Here is a 17,819-nt window from a genome sequence, read left to right as displayed (position 1 = left end):
CCAGTAACCGGAAGGTCGTCTGTGCCGTTGAGCAAGGCACTTAACCCTAATTGGTCCTGTAAGTTGCTCTGGATAAGAGCGTCTGCTAAATGACCAAAATGTGTGTGTGAAGCACCATGCTCTTTGACATGATTTCCCAAAGCAGGACAAGAGGAGGGCAGTCGTCTGGTTCTGTTGTGAAATAGTCTGATCCCTGTCACTAGTCACAGAGTGCCATGTGTTGTCATTTCAGCAATACTGAAATGGCACTGATGGCAATAATGAAATACGTATCACATTTTCAGACCTTGGTGACTGTTAAACAGGCTACTTTTCACACTCCAGACCCACTGACATTCTTGAAAATGTGACTGCCAGTCAGACCAAGGTTATAAAGTCCACTATAAAATTCCATTGTCACATATCACTATCTGGAATCCTGGGATTCACACTCATGTTCTGTATTCTCATGCCATGTGTAAAGTAGACTCAACCTTTCCCCACTTTATGGTTCTTGGCCATGGCAAACTTCCTAGATGTGATAGTGCGTAATATGGCTGCAATTACGCTGTCAGGAAGACCATTACGTGTGAGGGGAGAACCACACCGACTACACAGACTCCCTGTTTCAGTAAGCTGTGGCTCTGGACTGGCATGTTTGCTACTTTAGGGAAACTGGTAGACTGTTTGGGGACCTTTGCCCCATATTTCTGGGTTCTATGCCACGCTCTTTTGCCTGAATAGGCAGTCTGTCTCAGCTATCTGTGCTCCAAGTCAACTGTCTTGTGGTTGGGAGGGGAGGGAGGTGGGGTGGAAGGGTCGGTAAGAAAGCTCACGCTGCATGTAGCACTCATGTGAGGACCTTTTCATCCGTACCACATGAGCGGGAAGGCAAAAAGTACTCTCACACTGGATTAGCTAGCTGCTTTAAAGGAGCATTTTTGAAGAGGGGGATTTGGTGGACAGTGTAATAGGGACAAATAACATCTTTCATATGTGTTTTGTGATAATAATAATAAAGAGCCTGTACTGCTGCTGTACCACTTTATCCTTCACTTATGTGGAATGAATTACTAATTATAAACTGGGTGGTTCGAGCCCTGAATGCTGATTGGCTGAAAGTATGAAGTCACTAACTGTAAGTCGCTCTGGATAAGAGCGTCTGCTAAATGACTAAAATGTTTAAAAAATATCAGACCATATACCATGGGTATGACAAAAAACTAACTTTTTCTGTTCTAATTACGTTAGTAACCAGTTTATAATAGCAATAAGGCACCTCAAGGGTTTGTGGTATATGGCCAATATACTACGGCTAAGGGCACATAAGAGGGGCTGGGGAAAAAGTTTGGAGCCCCTGATCTAGGTCACTGAATTGGGCCGAATGACCGAGCATAGAGAGAGGGAAAAAAGCAATGCCGTAGGATTGTTTGTGTACACTTTATTTATTGACGATGAAGCTACAGAGAAGAAAAAAAACATATAGAATATTTACAAAACTTCAACAGCAAGCTCCGCTGAGCTTGGGACAGAAGCAACTCACCTTCTTGTATTAAAGGAGACATTATTTTATTACTGTATTGATAATATTATATTACTATTATCCAAATCTCTTCAGCACAAGGATAAATTAGATTTACAATGATATTTACAATCTCACCCTTCATTAATATGAGTGCTGGTGAGTTGGCAAGTCATTAAGAGTACATTCATAGTATTTCCACTGGTAATGAGTTGTCAGGGAGCACACAGATAACACTATTGTTTGCTTACTTCTTAATACGCTCAAGAAATGTCTTTGTTAAAGAATATTGTGAATATGTTAGAACAATAAAGCCTGACAAAGAAAACATAAGGGAATGACAGAACAAGAGAATTTTGAGAAACAAAAAGAGCTTTAACAAGAATCCCTTTTAGCATCATGAGACTCAATGTTCCCCATCAACTTCCCCCATCAATGTACATAGTGATAAAATTCTGCTTGGTCATATATTCCACATCAAAGATGGCTTTCTGTTTCGACCATCTCTCCACACCATGGAACAGCACAACCACCTAAGTCAGTCTTATAGTGATGTACACAGTAGTCCTATTTCTTCTTATTTAGCGGTCTTTCAACAACTTGGCTCCACATCGCATCACCACGACGCAAACAAACCTTTCCCTGACATCAACTCCTTCTTCAAGGGTTATAACACAAATTGTTATGTGATGTCCATTGTATAATACATACACCGCACAGTTCCTAGTGAGCATAGTGCCCCTCCGCCCTGGACATCATGGAATACCTTGTTATATACATGTATGTGTGTGTCTGTCAGTGTACAGTATGTCTAGAATGTGTTCAGGGTGGTTTCTAGGCACTGTTTCAGAAACCCGGCAGATTCTGGATCTCACTGGCCGTCCTGAGAATCCACTTGCCAGTGTCAGTGCCTAGGCTGGCCGACAGGAAGGAAGCAGACACGACCAAGTCGTCTGACTGACCTGGAGAGGAGGGACACACACTTAGTCAAATATTTACATTTTTAGTTATTTAGCAGACGCTCTTATCCAGAGCGACTTACAGTTAGTGAGTGCATAAATTATTTTTATTTTTTTCATACTGGCCCCCCATGGGAAACGAACCCACAACCCTGGCGTTGCAAACGCCATGCTCTACCAAGTGAGCTACATCCCTGCCGGCCATTCCCTCCCCTACCCTGGACCAATTGTGCGCCGCCCCATGGGTCTCCCGGTCGCGGCTGGCTACAACAGAGCCTGGATTCGAACCAGGATCTCTAGTGGCACAGCTAGCACTGCGATGCAGTGCCTTAGACCACTGCGCCACTCGGGAGGCCAATCACACAATACAATCACATTTAGATGATCTATATCTATTACTAATAAGAAATAAACTACCATAATGCAACCTCGTTACAGCACTAAAATAAAGAGTCTAACGTGTAATAGTTCAATATTTACCTAGTAAAAAAATTCCACACAAAGTCCTTCCAAAGACCCTTCACATGACAGAGCACACTCCAGTCTGGAGAGCCTGGCCATTGCGGTTGGCCGTTGCCCTGTACCTAAAACAAGGGCACGCAAAGTCATCCATCAGATAGTCACAAAGAGGATGGTGTAAGGGGCTAAATCTGGGATATTCCCCACTGTTTAATGGTCATTCAGACACAGTGAATGGAGGCTAGTCGTCTTTTTAGGTAAATATGGGAGTTAGGGTTGGTCCTTACGTATTAAGGTTAGCAGGCTCAGAGTGGTAGGCATGTTTGCCCGTCTCTGCGAAGGTATGGGTGTGTGCCGGCTCGCTTTGGCTGATCTTTAGGGGCTGGTGGCTCTTCGTGTCTCTGGAGCTGATTTGTAGGGTCATGTGGTTCCCTTTGTGTTCCAGTCTCTCGGGATCCAGGGGGTTGTGGGACTTGGTGGGGGAGGAGACGTCGATGACCTGGATGGTGGGCATGTTGAGGGTCTGCGCCTTGACCACCAGCTCAGAGTGGGCCAGCTGCAGCTTCTTCATGTGATTGATGGCCACGGTGGCGTTAAAGGCTTGCTGTAACGACACACCAACAACAGTTGATGAGCAACATGCTAAGAGAAAAGTACTGTATGCGCTACCATGGTGATAAACATAATCATCATGAGTTAGGTGAGGTGCTTTATTTGGGCAAAGCTTGGGCATATAATTTTCATAGTGATCTTGATATTGACTTGATTATGAGTAATCAGGGATGTTGAATAACACCCAGATGTTTACAGTATATCATGGCCCTTAATCAGGATAGAGATCAGACGTGTCGTGCACATAAACAAGACACTGGGATTATGTCTAAGATGTGGGAGAGAGACAGAACCCTGACTGAGCGGTATGGGAGGAAGGCTCACCTTCCACTTGGTCTTGGCAAAGTTCTTCTGCATCTGGACACTGACAGAGTGGTAAATATCCTGGCTCCGTGCTGTATTTCCAATGATCCTGAAGGAGAGACAACCGAAAATAACATTATAATCTCCTGATGGTTTTAGCCTGAATCTAGCCTCAAAATCTAGACTAAATCCTGCTATATTTCACCTTTATTTTTATTTGTTATTATTATTAAATTATCATTATTTTTTAGGGGGTACATCAGCTTTAATATTGCAGATAGATTGTAACTTCCATCAATGTTATTGTCTGCATCACTTCCAATCCCCCATGTTTTTTTCCTCTCGCATATATATATAGGGGGTATATATATATATATATATATATATATATATATATATATATATATATATATATATATATATATATATATATATATATATATATATATATATATATATACACTGCTCAAAAAAATTAAGGGAACACTAAAATAACACATCCTAGATCTGAATGAATGAAATAATCTTATTAAATACTTTTTTCCTTACATAGTTGAATGTGCTGACAACAAAATCACACAACAATTATCAATGGAAATCAAATTATTCAACCCATGGAGGTCTGGATTTGGAGTCACCCTCAAAATGAAAGTGGAAAACCACACTACAGGCTGATCCAACTTTGATGTAATGTCCTTAAAACAAGTCAAAATGAGGCTCGGTAGTGTGTGTGGCCTCCACGTGCCTGTATGACCTCCCTACAATGCCTGGGCATGCTCCTGATGAGGTGGCGGATGGTCTCCTGAGGGATCTCCTCCCAGACCTGGACTAAAGCATCCGCCAACTCCTGGACAGTCTGTGGTGCAACGTGGCGTTGGTGGATGGAGCGAGACATGATGTCCCAGATGTGCTCAATTGGATTCAGGTCTGGGGAACGGGCAGGCCAGTCCATAGCATCAATGCCTTCCTCTTGCAGGAACTGCTGACACACCCCAGCCACATGAGGTCTAGCATTGTCTTGCATTAGGAGGAACCCAGGGCCAACCGCACCAGCATATGGTCTCACAAGGGGTCTGAGGATCTCATCTCGGTACCTAATGGCAGTCAGGCTACCTCTGTGCGGCCCCCCAAAGAAATGCCACCCCACACCATGACTGACCCACCGCCAAACCGGTCATGCTGGAGGATGTTGCAGGCAGCAGAACGTTCTCCACGGCGTCTCCAGACTCTGTCACGTCTGTCACATGTGCTCAGTGTGAACCTGCTTTCATCTGTGAAGAGCACAGTGCGCCAGTGGCGAATTTGCCAATCTTGGTGTTCTCTGGCAAATGCCAAACGTCCTGCACGGTGTTGGGCTGTAAGCACAACCCCCACCTGTGGACGTCGGGCCCTCATACCACCCTCATGGAGTCTGTTTCTGACCGTTTGAGCAGACACATGCACATTTGTGGCCTGCTGGAGGTCATTTTGCAGGGCTCTGGCAGTGCTCCTCCTGCTCCTCCTTGCACAAAGGCGGAGGAGCAGTCCTGCTGCTGGGTTGTTGCCCTCCTACGGCCTCCTCCACATCTCCTGATGTACTGGCCTGTCTCCTGGTAGCGCCTCCATGCTCTGGACACTACGCTGACAGACACAGCAAACCTTCTTGCCACAGCTCGCATTGATGTGCCATCCTGGATGAGCTGCACTACCTGAGCCACTTGTGTGGGTTGTAGACTCCGTCTCATGCTACCACTTGAGTGAAAGCACCGCCAGCATTCAAAAGTGACCAAAACATCAGCCAGGAAGCATAGGAACTGAGAAGTGGTCTGTGGTCACCACATGCAAAACCAGTCCTTTGTTGGGGGTGTCTTGCTAATTGCCTATAATTTCCACCTGTTGTCTCTTCCATTTGCACAACAGCATGTGAAATGTATTGTCAATCAGTGTTGCTTCCTATGTGGACAGTTTGATTTCACAGAAGTGTGATTGACTTGGAGTTACATTGTGTTGTTTAAGTGTTCCCTTTATTTTTTTGAGCAGTGTATATACAGTTGAAGTCGGAAGTTTATATACACCTTAGCCAAATACATTTAAACTCAGTTTTTCACAATTCCTGACATTTAATCCTAGTAACAATTCCCTGTCTTAGGTCAGTTAGGATCACCACTTTATTTTAAGAATGTGAAATGTCAGAATAATAGTAGAAAGAATGATTTATTTCAGCTTTTATTTCTTTCATCACATTCCCAGTGGGTCAGAAGTTTACATACACTCAATTAGTATTTGGTAGCATTGCCTTTAAATTGTTTAACTTGGGTCAAACATTTTGGGTAGCCTTCCACAAGCTTCCCACAATAAGTTGGGTGAATTTTGGCCCATTCCTCCTGACAGAGCTGGTGTAACTGAGTCAGGTTTGTAGGCCTCCTTTCTCGCACACACTTTTTCAGTTCTGCCCACAAATGTTATATAGGATTGAGGTCAGGGCTTTGTGATGGCCACTCCAACACCTTGACTTTGTTGTCCTTAAGCCATTTTGCCACAACTTTGGAAGTATGCTTGGGGTCATTGTCCATTTGGAAGACCCATTTGCGACCAAGCTGTAACTTCCTGACTGATGTCTTGAGATGTTGCTTCAATATATCCACATAATTTTCCTTCCTCATGATGCCATCTATTTTGTGAAGTGCACCAATCCCTCCTGCAGCAAAGCACCCCCACAGCATGATACTGCCACCTCCGTGTTTCACGATTGGGATGGTGTTCTTCGGCTTGCAAGTTACCCCCTTTTTCCTCCAAACATAACAATAGTCATTATGGCCAAACAGTTCTATTTTTGTTTCATCAGACCAGAGGACATTTCTCCAAAAAGTACGATCTTTGTCCCCATGTGCAGTTGCAAACCGTAGTCTGGCTTTTTTATGGTGGTTTTGGAGCAGAGGCTTCTTCCTTGCTGAGCGGCCTTTCAGGTTATGTCGATATAGGACCCGTTTTACTGTGGATATAGATACTTTTGTACCCGTTTCCTCCAGCATCTTCACAAGGTCCTTTGCTGTTGTTCTGGGATTAATTTGCACTTTTCACACCAAAGTACATTCATCTCTATGAGACAGAACGCGTCTCCTTCCTGAGCGGTATGACGTAGTTACCTCTGCTGCAGAGAATAAGTTCATTAGAGTTACCAGACTCAGAAACTGCAGCCCAAATAAATGCTTCACAGAGTTCAAGTAACAGACACATCTACAGAGTTCAAGTAACAGACACATCTCAACATCAACTGTTCAGAGGGGACTGTGTGAATCAGGCCTTCATGGTCGAATTGCTGCAAAGAAACCACTACTAAAAGACACAGAAGAAGAATAGACCTGCTTGGGCCAAGGAAATGTGTCCTTTGGTCTGGAGTCCCAATTGGAGATTTTTGGTTCAAACCAACGTGTCTTTGTGAGACGTGTTGTGGGTGAATGGATGATCTCTGCATGTGTAGTTACCACCGTAAAGCATGGAGGAGGAGGTGTTATGGTGTGGGGGTGCTTTACTGGTGACACTGTCTGTGATTTATTTAGAATTCTTAACCAGCATGGCTACCACAGCATTCTGCAGCTATACGCCATCCCATCTGGTTTGGGCTTAGTGGGACTATCATTTGTTTTTCAACAGGACAATGACCCAACACACCTCCAGGCTGTGTAAGGGCTATTTGACCAATAAGGAGAGTGATGGAGTGCTGCATCAGATGACCTGGCCTCCACAATTCCCCGGCCTCAACCCAATTGAGATGGTTTGGGATGAGTCGGACGGCAGAGTGAAGGAAAAGCAGCCAACAAGTGCTCAGCATATGTGGGAACTCATTCAAGACTGTTGGAAAAGCATTCCAGGTGAAGCTGGTTGAGAGAATGCCAAGAGTGTGCAAAGCTGTCATCAAGGCAAAGGGTGGCTACCTTGAAGAATCTCAAATATAAAATATATTTTGATTTGTTTAACACTTTTTTGGTTACTACATGATTCCATGTCTTATTTCATAGTTTTGATGTCTTCACTGTTATTCTACAATGTAAAAAATAGTAAAAATAAAGAAAAACCCTTGAATGAGTAGGTGTGTCCAAACTTTTGACTGGTACTGTATATACATACATATCTACACATATCCTTTTTTTAAACATCTTTCCCTTTATTACTTTCCAACCCCACCACCCCTCCCCTAATTGGAGTAAACTAGTGAACAACAACGCTTAGGCCTCTACTTCCAGCTTATACATACTATATACATTTTATGGACACAGTCAATTTTACAATAATTATATTTTGTTTGTTTTTACGCCTGAACTTCCTCTGCTATATTTCACCTTTGTTTCAACTCACTAATTCAGTTTGGCATTCCTGTCATTGAAACCGAAACTTTTTCCAGGCTAGCCTGAATACACCTCACACTGGACACCACAAAGAAGGTTGTTGTAGATGTTACAGACAAAACAGATGAAGCAATAATGTTGTTGATCATGAAACTCACCAGGGATGCCTGAGAGCCTGCTCTGTAGTGAAGCGCATCTTAGGGTTCTTCTGCATCATGTTGCGGATAAAATCTTTGGCTGATTCAGAGATGTCATCCCAGAAGGGAGAGTCAAACTCGTACTGTGCCTTCATGATCTTAGAGAACAGTCGCGTCTCAGTGTCCTCATAGAAAGGAGGATATCCACAGAGCCTAGAGAGACCAAATAATAATGCTGTGTAATTTTGTGTCTTTAAGAAATGATACAGTGTGTGTGTCTGTGTTAAATGTCCACAAGATGGAGCTCTACCTCCACCACTGTAACAGTACATGTTGAGGGAATGGCCCAGTGGCACTAAAGAATTAGCGTGACTATGCCTTCATCATGCTAAAGATAACCCTTGATTAGACTAACAAGCTTGAAAACCAAAAATGCACTCTTGCCTGCAAAGACCTGGTCAGATACATAGTCTTGACATGCAATCAACTATACCCTACAGTAGCCTATACATATCCTGAGGTTATCAATGAGAGCAATACTCACAGGATATAAGTGATGACTCCAATAGACCAGCAGTCCACTGCCTTGCTGTAGGGTTTCTGGGCCAAGACTTCAGGGGCTGAAGGTTTGGAAACAGAGTAAGTAAGAACAATTCTCCAAGTTCAGTTCATTTAACTCAACTAGTGTTGTATGGTATTTGACAGATACAGTGAGGGAAAAAAGTATTTAGTCAGCCACCAATTGTGCAAGTTCTCCCACTTAAAAAGATGAGAGAGGCCTGTAATTTTCATCATAGGTACATGTCAATTATGACAGACAAAATGAGAAAATTCTTTCCAGAAAATCACATTGTAGGATTTTTTATGAATTTATTTGCAAATTATGGTGGAAAATAAGTATTTGGTCAATAACAAAAGTTTCTCAATACTTTGTTATATACCCCTTGTTGGCAATGACACAGGTCAAACGTTTTCTGTAAGTCTTCACAAGGTTTTCACACACTGTTGCTGGTAGTTTGGCCCATTCCTCCATGCAGATCTCCTCTAGAGCAGTGATGTTTTGGGGCTGTCGCTGGGCAACACGGACTTTCAACTCCCTCCAAAGATTTTCTATGGGGTTGAGATCTGGAGACTGGCTAGGCCACTCCAGGACCTTGAAATGCTTCTTACGAAGCCACTCCTTCGTTGCCCTGGAGGTGTGTTTGGGATCATTGTCATGCTGAAAGACCCAGCCACGTTTCATCTTCAATGCCCTTGCTGATGGAAGGAGGTTTTCACTCAAAATCTCACGATACATGGCCCCATTCATTCTTTCCTTTACACGGATCAGTCGTCCTGGTCCCTTTGCAGAAAAACAGCCCCAAAGCATTAAGTTTCCACCCCCATGCTTCACAGTAGGTATGGTGTTCTTTGGATGCAACTCAGCATTCTTTGTCCTCCAAACACGATGAGTTGAGTTTTTACCAAAAAGTTATATTTTGGTTTCATCTGACCATATGACATTCTCCCAATCCTCTTCTGGATCATCCAAATGCACTAGCAAACTTCAGACGGGCCTGGACATGTACTGGCTTAAGCAGGGGGACACGTCTGGCAATGCAGGATTTGAGTCCCTGGCGGAGTAGTGTGTTACTGATGGTAGGCTTTGTTACTTTGGTCCCAGCTCTCTGCAGGTCATTCACTAGGTCCCCCCGTGTGGTTCTGGGATTTTTGCTCACCGTTCTTGTGATCATTTTGACCCCACGGGGTGAGATCTTGCGTGGAGCCCCAGATCGAGGGAGATTATCAGTGGTCTTGTATGTCTTCCATTTCCTAATAATTGCTCCCACAGTTGATTTCTTCAAACCAAGCTGCTTACCTATTGCAGATTCAGTCTTCCCAGCCTGGTGCAGGTCTACAATTTTGTTTCTGGTGTCCTTTGACAGCTCTTTGGTCTTGACCATAGTGGAGTTTGGAGTGTGACTGTTTGAGGTTGTGGACAGGTGTCTTTTATACTGATAACAAGTTCAAACAGGTGCCATTAATACAGGTAACGAGTGGAGGACAGAGGAGCCTCTTAAAGAAGAAGTTACAGGTCTGTGAGAGCCAGAAATCTTGCTTGTTTGTAGGTGACCAAATACTTATTTTCCACCATAATTTGCAAATAAATTCATAAAAAATCCTACAATGTGATTTTCTGGAAATTTTTTTCTCAATTTGTCTGTCATAGTTGACGTGTACCTATGATGAAAATGACAGGCCTCTCTCATCTTTTTAAGTGGGAGAACTTGCACAATTGGTGGCTGACTAAATACTTTTTTCCCCCACTGTAGATCATAGATCTAGGTTATTAGGTTTTGTAATGTCTTTGTTGTCTCCCTTATGTGTTTGAGTGTGGTTCCTCTGACCCAGTTTCTCACCCATACACACAGTTCATTATCTGTAAAGGCCAAACATGTCTCCTTCCTTACCCACATATCCTGGAGTGCCGCAGGCTGTGGACATGACACCGTTGTCTTCCATCTTGGACAGGCCAAAGTCACTGATCATGATCTTGGAGCTCTCATCCTGGCTGTAATACAGCAGGTTCTCCGGCTTGAGGTCGCGGTGCACGATGCCATTCTGATGGAGGTATTGTACGGCCTGGAGCACCTGTTGGATGACCCTGCTGGCATCCTTCTCTGAGTACATCCCCCGGTCCAGGATACGGTCAAACAGCTCACCCCCAGCAACGCTTTCGGGAGAACAACAACAGCCGTTAATCTTTAGACCTTAAAGCTGACTCAATCTAACCTTAACCATGAACTGAGCGTCGGAAACATTTCTCAGCCTAACATTTATGGATGACATATGCTCCTCATAATGTAAAGGCGTTTAAGTCAAGTAAGTTAAGTCAGCCTTACTCTAAACTCTATCCATGAGCATTATGCTTCTGCATTTGACTTGAGTGTTAAGTTGCTGTCTGATCCCAAACTCAGACAGGCAGAACAATGTGGCTGTCATTAAATCAATGGGCAATAACTATTATTTGTGGAGTTTGTGTGTACTCAAGGGTTTTTATAGGAAATAACTATCATTATATTTTCTCCATTCTAAAGGTAAAAGGTAAAACATGTTGAACTTACAGCTGCATGACAAGGTAGTAATGAGATCGACTTTCATAGAAATCCTCCAACCCAACAACGTTATCGTGTTTGATCCTGGGAGTGAGAAAATATAGGTAATGTTTAGCATGTGAGATGAAAGTACAATGAAACATACAGTAGCTGTAGTGAAGGTTCATCCAATTGAAATGGGACTGAATGACAATTGAACGTTTTGAACTCTTACTTTCTCAACACGGCAATCTCATTCTCCAGATTCTGAATACTCTTCTGCTTCTTCTTCACACACTTCATGGCAAACAGCTTGCCTGTCTTCTTCTCCTTCACCATGAACACCTCGGAGAACGCCCCCCTGGATGATCACACAAACACATAGGTAAAGGGTTAGTTCAATTATTATAATAGTGCAATTACTACATAGGATCTGAGAAATCAGCTTCTTTCCCCATTAGGAAGACTGCCATTTTCCATAAGAAAATATGAAGGGCACTGTTAGTCAAGCCCTCATGGGTGTGATGTCATAACACTGAGGTGATACTGTTTGTGAAATGAGATACTGAGATGTAATTTTCTGACATAAATTATTTTTTCTGTAATTTCTTCAAAAAAAATGTGCAATGCTGTGATGTAGGCTTCAGTTCCTATGGACCTGCAGTAGGTTATACATGTTTGCAATACACCGTTGATAGGTTCTATTGTTCTGTTCTTCAGGTATCAGGTGGCCTACACGCACCCTTTGATTTTAGAGCAGAGAGAGGTGCAGGATATCAAAACAGAATACTGTGGAAAAAGGGCTTATTAAGGTCTGTGACGGGATTGAGTGGCTTAAGGGCTCACTCAATGTTGTGTTCTGTACAGTTTCCGAGCTATCTTCAGCATTGTCTGGGAATAGCTGTCCTGTCCATTGTCTGGGATTAGCCTGTTTATCCCTTACGCAACGGAAACTGTGGCAGGCAGGCTCGAGGTGTGGACGAACGAAGCATGTGCAGCCGGCACAAATTGACCTCTACCCCAAGCAGCAGCAACCAGGTTATATATTGGGTCATACACAACCTGGAGAGAGGGGCTGACAAAAGATACTGTACCGCAAAAGTGCTGCCCATTTCTGTTGGGTTACGCCAGTGAAGAAGGTCTAAGGAACACATACGCAAGATGAGAGCACTGCAAGATTAAGGTTACATGATTTAACTACCTTAATTCTAAAGATAATTAGCAGAGATTGCTTCAACTGCAGCAGAAAGTCCCATGTCCCAACGTGTCTTACTGCATGGAGGCAGGCAGAGTTATTATGACAGCTGTGTCTCACGCTATCTCACATTGTCTCATTAAATTCAGTTGTGCACAGAGGTAGGCCCCAGGACGTAAGTCAGACATTCTGACATCTTTATGTTGTCCCAAACTACACTGCATCTTCTCCCAGAGAACCCAATGATTCTCATTATAACCCACAAGGGATATTATCAATCAAACAGCATCCGTGTAAATTAATTGGGATGCAAGGCAGCTATTAGTAAGCTTGTTGTCAGACACTCTCCTCATGTACAGTTTGAAAACACAAAAGATAGACTAAATACACCATTGACTGCTGAAATCAGCCATGATAAAGGGAAAGATCAGGATAGGGATGATATCTACACCAGAGACAGGTGTGTAACGACGGACTGCAAGCCTCGGTACAGTACTGTATGTCAGATTGCCAGGAAACTAGATTGTGTTTTTGTTGTGTTCTGTGGGTTTAGCTTTATAAAGCCTTATCCAATGGATCTCCCTAATTCCCCTAGATAGATCCTTGTGATGGAACATAGGAAGGAAATACAGTAGGGACTGCTCTGTGCTAATTTGTTATGGTGATATCTTTATCGTCAAACACTGTAGTCTAGCAACCACTCTGTGTGTATGCTAATGAAATAAATTAGGCCTAAAGAGAGCAAATGAGAGAAAACACGGGGCCTTGGTTTACATACAGGTGTTTCACTGTACAGTACAGTATAATCGGATCTATAGAGCACCTGTCCAAGCTTTCTCCATCCATTTAGCTGTTCTTTCTACTCATTGATCCTTGTTCCAAACTGAGAAAGATTATCAGTGTCAGTCTGCCCTTCACCTGATCACCCTTAGCCTGACACCAGCAGAGCCAAGTTGACCCCTCCTGACTACGCAAAGCTATCACCCTGCCTTAAGAGAAGAGTTGTATAATTCAGAAAAAATGATGCTACTTTTATATTTGTATTATGCTTTCACTATAGTTGACTTATTTTATACGTTTCTGTTTTGTGATATTTTCCCCAGATGTGATTTCAGAGGTTCTATCTGTCAAATTGAAGTAGGTCTCTGCTGAGAACAAGTTACACCTACACCACTTATCATGCAGCAACAAGTAGAACTGCCTTCATTCTGCCATACATTTTTGTCTTTAACATCAAGATTCAATTCAGGGAAATTCCAAAAGAACATCCCTTCTTAGTTAAGAGGCAATTTTCTCCAAAACATACTGTATGTTCACACAAATGTAGTTTGTCTACATGGCTTCCTCTCTTATCTGCCTATCCAATCCTCAGTCCAGCCAAGTCTGTGTTCCCACAGTACAGGGACGTCTGACCACTAGGCAGCAGTAGCCTACACACCTTCATTTACCTCTGGCCCAGCCCCAGATCTATTCTCCACCACCACCGCTTCCTAAGCCTCTCAACATGACAGGCTCAGTAAGACAGGACAGCTCAGTCAAGAACATTTGATTGACCCCATGGATTACTCATGCTGGTTGACCCCGCTAACATGAGGCTAGTTTGAATGGTGCAAAATCAATGCACATAGTTTGTGTTGGATAAATATTTACTATCTAAATCATTTGAAACTGCTTAGTTACATTTACTCAAATTACTTAGTTACAGTCAGTGGTAGAAACAGTACCCAACTGTCATACTTGAATAAAAGTAAAGATATCTTAACAGAAAATAACTCAAGTAAAAGTGAAAGTCACCCAGCAAAATACTACTTGAGTAAAAGTCTAAAAGTATTTGCTTTTAAATATACTTAAGTATCAAAAGTAAATGTCATTGCTAAAATATACTTAAGTATCAAAAGTAAATGTAATTACTAAAATATACTTACTGTAAGTATCAAAAGTAAAAGTATAAATCATTTCACATTCCTTATATTAAGCAAACCAGACGGCACCATTTTCTTGTTTTTTAAATTTACGAATAGCAAGGACACACTCCAACACTCAGAAGTAATTTACAAACTAAACATTTGTGTTTAGTGAGTCTGCCAGATCAGAGGCAGTAAGGATGACTAGGGATGTTCTCTTGATAAGTTTGTGAATTGGACAATTGTCCTGTCCTGCTAAGCATTCGAAATGTAACAAGTACATTTGGGTGTCAGGGAAAATGTATGGAGTAAAAAGTACAATCTTTTCTTTAGGAATGTAGTGAAGTAAAAATAAAAATTGTAAAAAATATAAATAGTAAAGTACAAATACCTAAAAAAACAACTTAAGTAGTACTTTAAAGTATTTTTACTCAAGTACTTTACACCACTGGTTACAATAACTCACATTTTCTACAAGGCCATTAAAAAAGTCTGGAAAAACTATTTGAAGAGTTCTTGTGGAATCTTGTGGGCTTCTCACCCTTTGCCAAGATTGTACCAAAGAAATCAAAATCCAGTTTGGAATTTGAAACTCAATGAATATCAAGCTAAAGATGGCTCCATAGACGACTTCTCTTGGCCGTTTTGTGAATGATCTGATGAGCCATCTGATGTACCAGACGTCATCAGGAGGTGTAGGACCGATACCCTCAGCACTGCCACAGTGACTTGTCTATAAGACACCTGTAAAGTAGGTCTCGTGGTAATCCAATCGGTCTCTCTCTCTCTTTCCCCAATGAGGTCACATGTAACTTAAAACAAAACAGTGTCTTTCTAAAGAGAAACCTTTTAGCAGATCCATTCCAGATTTTCAGCTAGTGATGTATTTGCAAGGTTATTTGCACTCTTGTTCCTAGAATGAATGTTCTAATGAGGTAGGGAAAATGGTCCTATGGTAGGTAGGTGGGTGTGGGCTGTACTTACGATCCAAGGACCTCCATGAAGTCAAACACCTCCTGGATGTTGTCAGTGGTCTTCTTCCAGTCAAATTCGGCTTCTTTACGACCCATGTCTGCTTCTTTAAATGGGATTTCTGTAACAATGGGAAAAAACGGAGGAGTGTCATTAAACACCAATTTTCAGAATCGAGTATACTTCAATCTCATAGGCTATGAGATGAGTGTTTCCTAGATTCCTACTCACATATGTTCTGCAGTGCTATTGCGAAACCCCAAAATAATAATTTCTGTATCCACACCCATACACTCTCACAATGTCCTCTTGGATTATGACATTTCCCAGAGTCATGAGAAATCAGCACTTTGTCTGCAGCCACACAGGTAAAACAGATCTGTATTCCATTGGCCCATGTACAGCGCACCATAATGCCAGACAGTCTGACACCACTGTATGTCTAACAGGGCTGCTAAATCATTAGTTAGGTGATTGAGAGATGATTGACATAGACAGACAATGGTAAAATCATTGAGCATCCATTATTCTCTATTACTCTGAGATTAACTCAGAGTGAACATCCAAACCAGCTGTAGATGCAATATCTACAGAAGTTTCCTGATTTTTTTGTTTGTTGCTGTTCTGAATTAGGTAACTTGGCTGATCAACCCAAACTGTTTGGTAAAGATTACAGCTACGGTAGGCCCTAGTTTATGCAGCCAAGTTACCCTGTAGCTTGGCCTTGTTTCCATTATATAAGAGATTACAAATGTATGATCTGTAGAACCTGACCTTGCCTGGAACAGTCACAGTGTAAGAGGCCAACCAAGCCAAGGACAGGATTCGATAATTTATGGAACATGTCCAGAGCTCTTGACAGAATTAACAATCAATTTCTACATGTAAAACAACCCTTAGGAAATAAAGTGTAGCTGTTAGACCAAAGAAAAACAATATCCTGAAGATGGTAACAAACAAGCAAGATTGTTTGTATAGTTTCACATAGGAAAACCAAGGGAACAATCTTGAAAGTATGAAGCAATTTTGACATCACTACCTCGCAAATGTCCTTCCCAACTATCTTCTTAGGAAGTCTGTTCCATTGATATCCAAATAGTCAAAACCATGTTAGGCAAATGAAAACTGCTCTGAACCACTGTTAAGACTGTCAGACAAATGTCCTATCAAATCTGTCACTCAGACAGGTAATACAGTAGCCACATGACAAGCATAAAATAAAAAAGCATAGGCTAAAGCCAAAATGTATGTATGCATGTCCTCCCATACATTCTGGCTACTACCAACTATGATAAGATGAAGCTCTGTCCCTGTCTCGTCCCTCTCAGTCTCTCTCCCACAGCCACCTGTCATGCTTTTATTCCTTTACCTCCCTGATATCACACTGTAGAGTCCGCTGTCTACCCACATCAATGTGTTGTCATTCTGTGGGCATTATACAGCACAAGCAGCAACATCAGTACATCCAGGAACAGTACAGTGTTCAGTGCAATCATAGAATTACACCATGTCATAAGATAGATATAAGTGCAGCTTCAGACGATGGATATGGTACACACAATTCGAGAATACAATAGAATAGAATGACTATTTTCCCCAGAGGAAAATAAATACAGAGAACAAAATCCTTAGTATCAATCCTTGCTATCAGAAAAAAAAAAGTTTCTAAACGATGTTGTAAATCTGTTGATCAGCACTTTAGGCTAGTTTCAACTCTAGGTAAGTTTCAACTTTAAAGACAGTTCTCAGATGGTAAGGGGTGTCTTTAAAGCTGGACTGCCTTACCTGAAAGTTTATAACAACTCAAGCCACAGGTAGTATTGCCTTTAGGGATGCAGGCAGTCCGGCCAATGCAAGGACAACACTGGTAGAAAACGCCGTGGGAAAATGCGAGAGGACAGAGCGTACTTTTATATTTAGAGACCGACATTCGCTGGGACGTCACACATCCAGTGGTTTTTTCTATGGCTCTGCACTCAAAGCTGCGGATGGACGAAGTTGGCTGCAGCATCCCCTGCGCAATCACTCGAATTAGCCTGTTAAAAACATCTTATTTGACACGATTCTGATTGCAATACAATCTCAAATATGTATTTACATATAAATTATTGAACTTGAGTTGTACGTCTATGGACCTTTTTGATCTGAATGTCATCCACGCGCAGAATAGCCTATCATTATGCTAAAAAGTATTATGTTGAAACTACCTTTTTAACATGAAAACCCAGAAGCTATATCCTAGGACTTGGCGGCAATGCTTCAATTCAGACCGAGAAGCACTAATGGACCGACTTCCATGAATGAGAGAGACCTACCCAGGCGGAGCAGATTTCTCTTTGAATTACCAGTGAGAAACTGTAGGTAGCGCTTCTCGGACT

General features: G+C 42.1%; 1 protein-coding gene across 1 annotated transcript; it reads right to left on the bottom strand.

Moving 5' to 3' along the window:
• Positions 1–2,980: 2,980 nt before the first annotated feature.
• LOC311150079 (calcium/calmodulin-dependent protein kinase type 1D-like) lies at positions 2,981–17,371 on the bottom strand (the record flags this gene model as incomplete). Its single annotated transcript, XM_084187350.1, has 10 exons — positions 2,981–3,044; positions 3,207–3,523; positions 3,856–3,943; positions 8,318–8,509; positions 8,841–8,916; positions 10,747–11,009; positions 11,401–11,475; positions 11,606–11,731; positions 15,454–15,562; positions 17,227–17,371. The coding sequence occupies 10 exons, from the start codon at positions 17,369–17,371 to the stop codon at positions 2,981–2,983; spliced, it is 1,455 nt and encodes a 484-aa protein (XP_084043476.1).
• Between the last annotated feature and the right edge of the window lie 448 nt (positions 17,372–17,819).

The sequence above is a fragment of the Coregonus lavaretus genome (genome assembly GCF_964263955.1).
Source record: "Coregonus lavaretus genome assembly, chromosome: 22".
Classification (NCBI taxonomy): domain Eukaryota; kingdom Metazoa; phylum Chordata; class Actinopteri; order Salmoniformes; family Salmonidae; genus Coregonus; species Coregonus lavaretus.
Note: the sequence above shows the minus strand (reverse complement) of the source record. Positions and strands in the feature narration are given on the sequence as shown.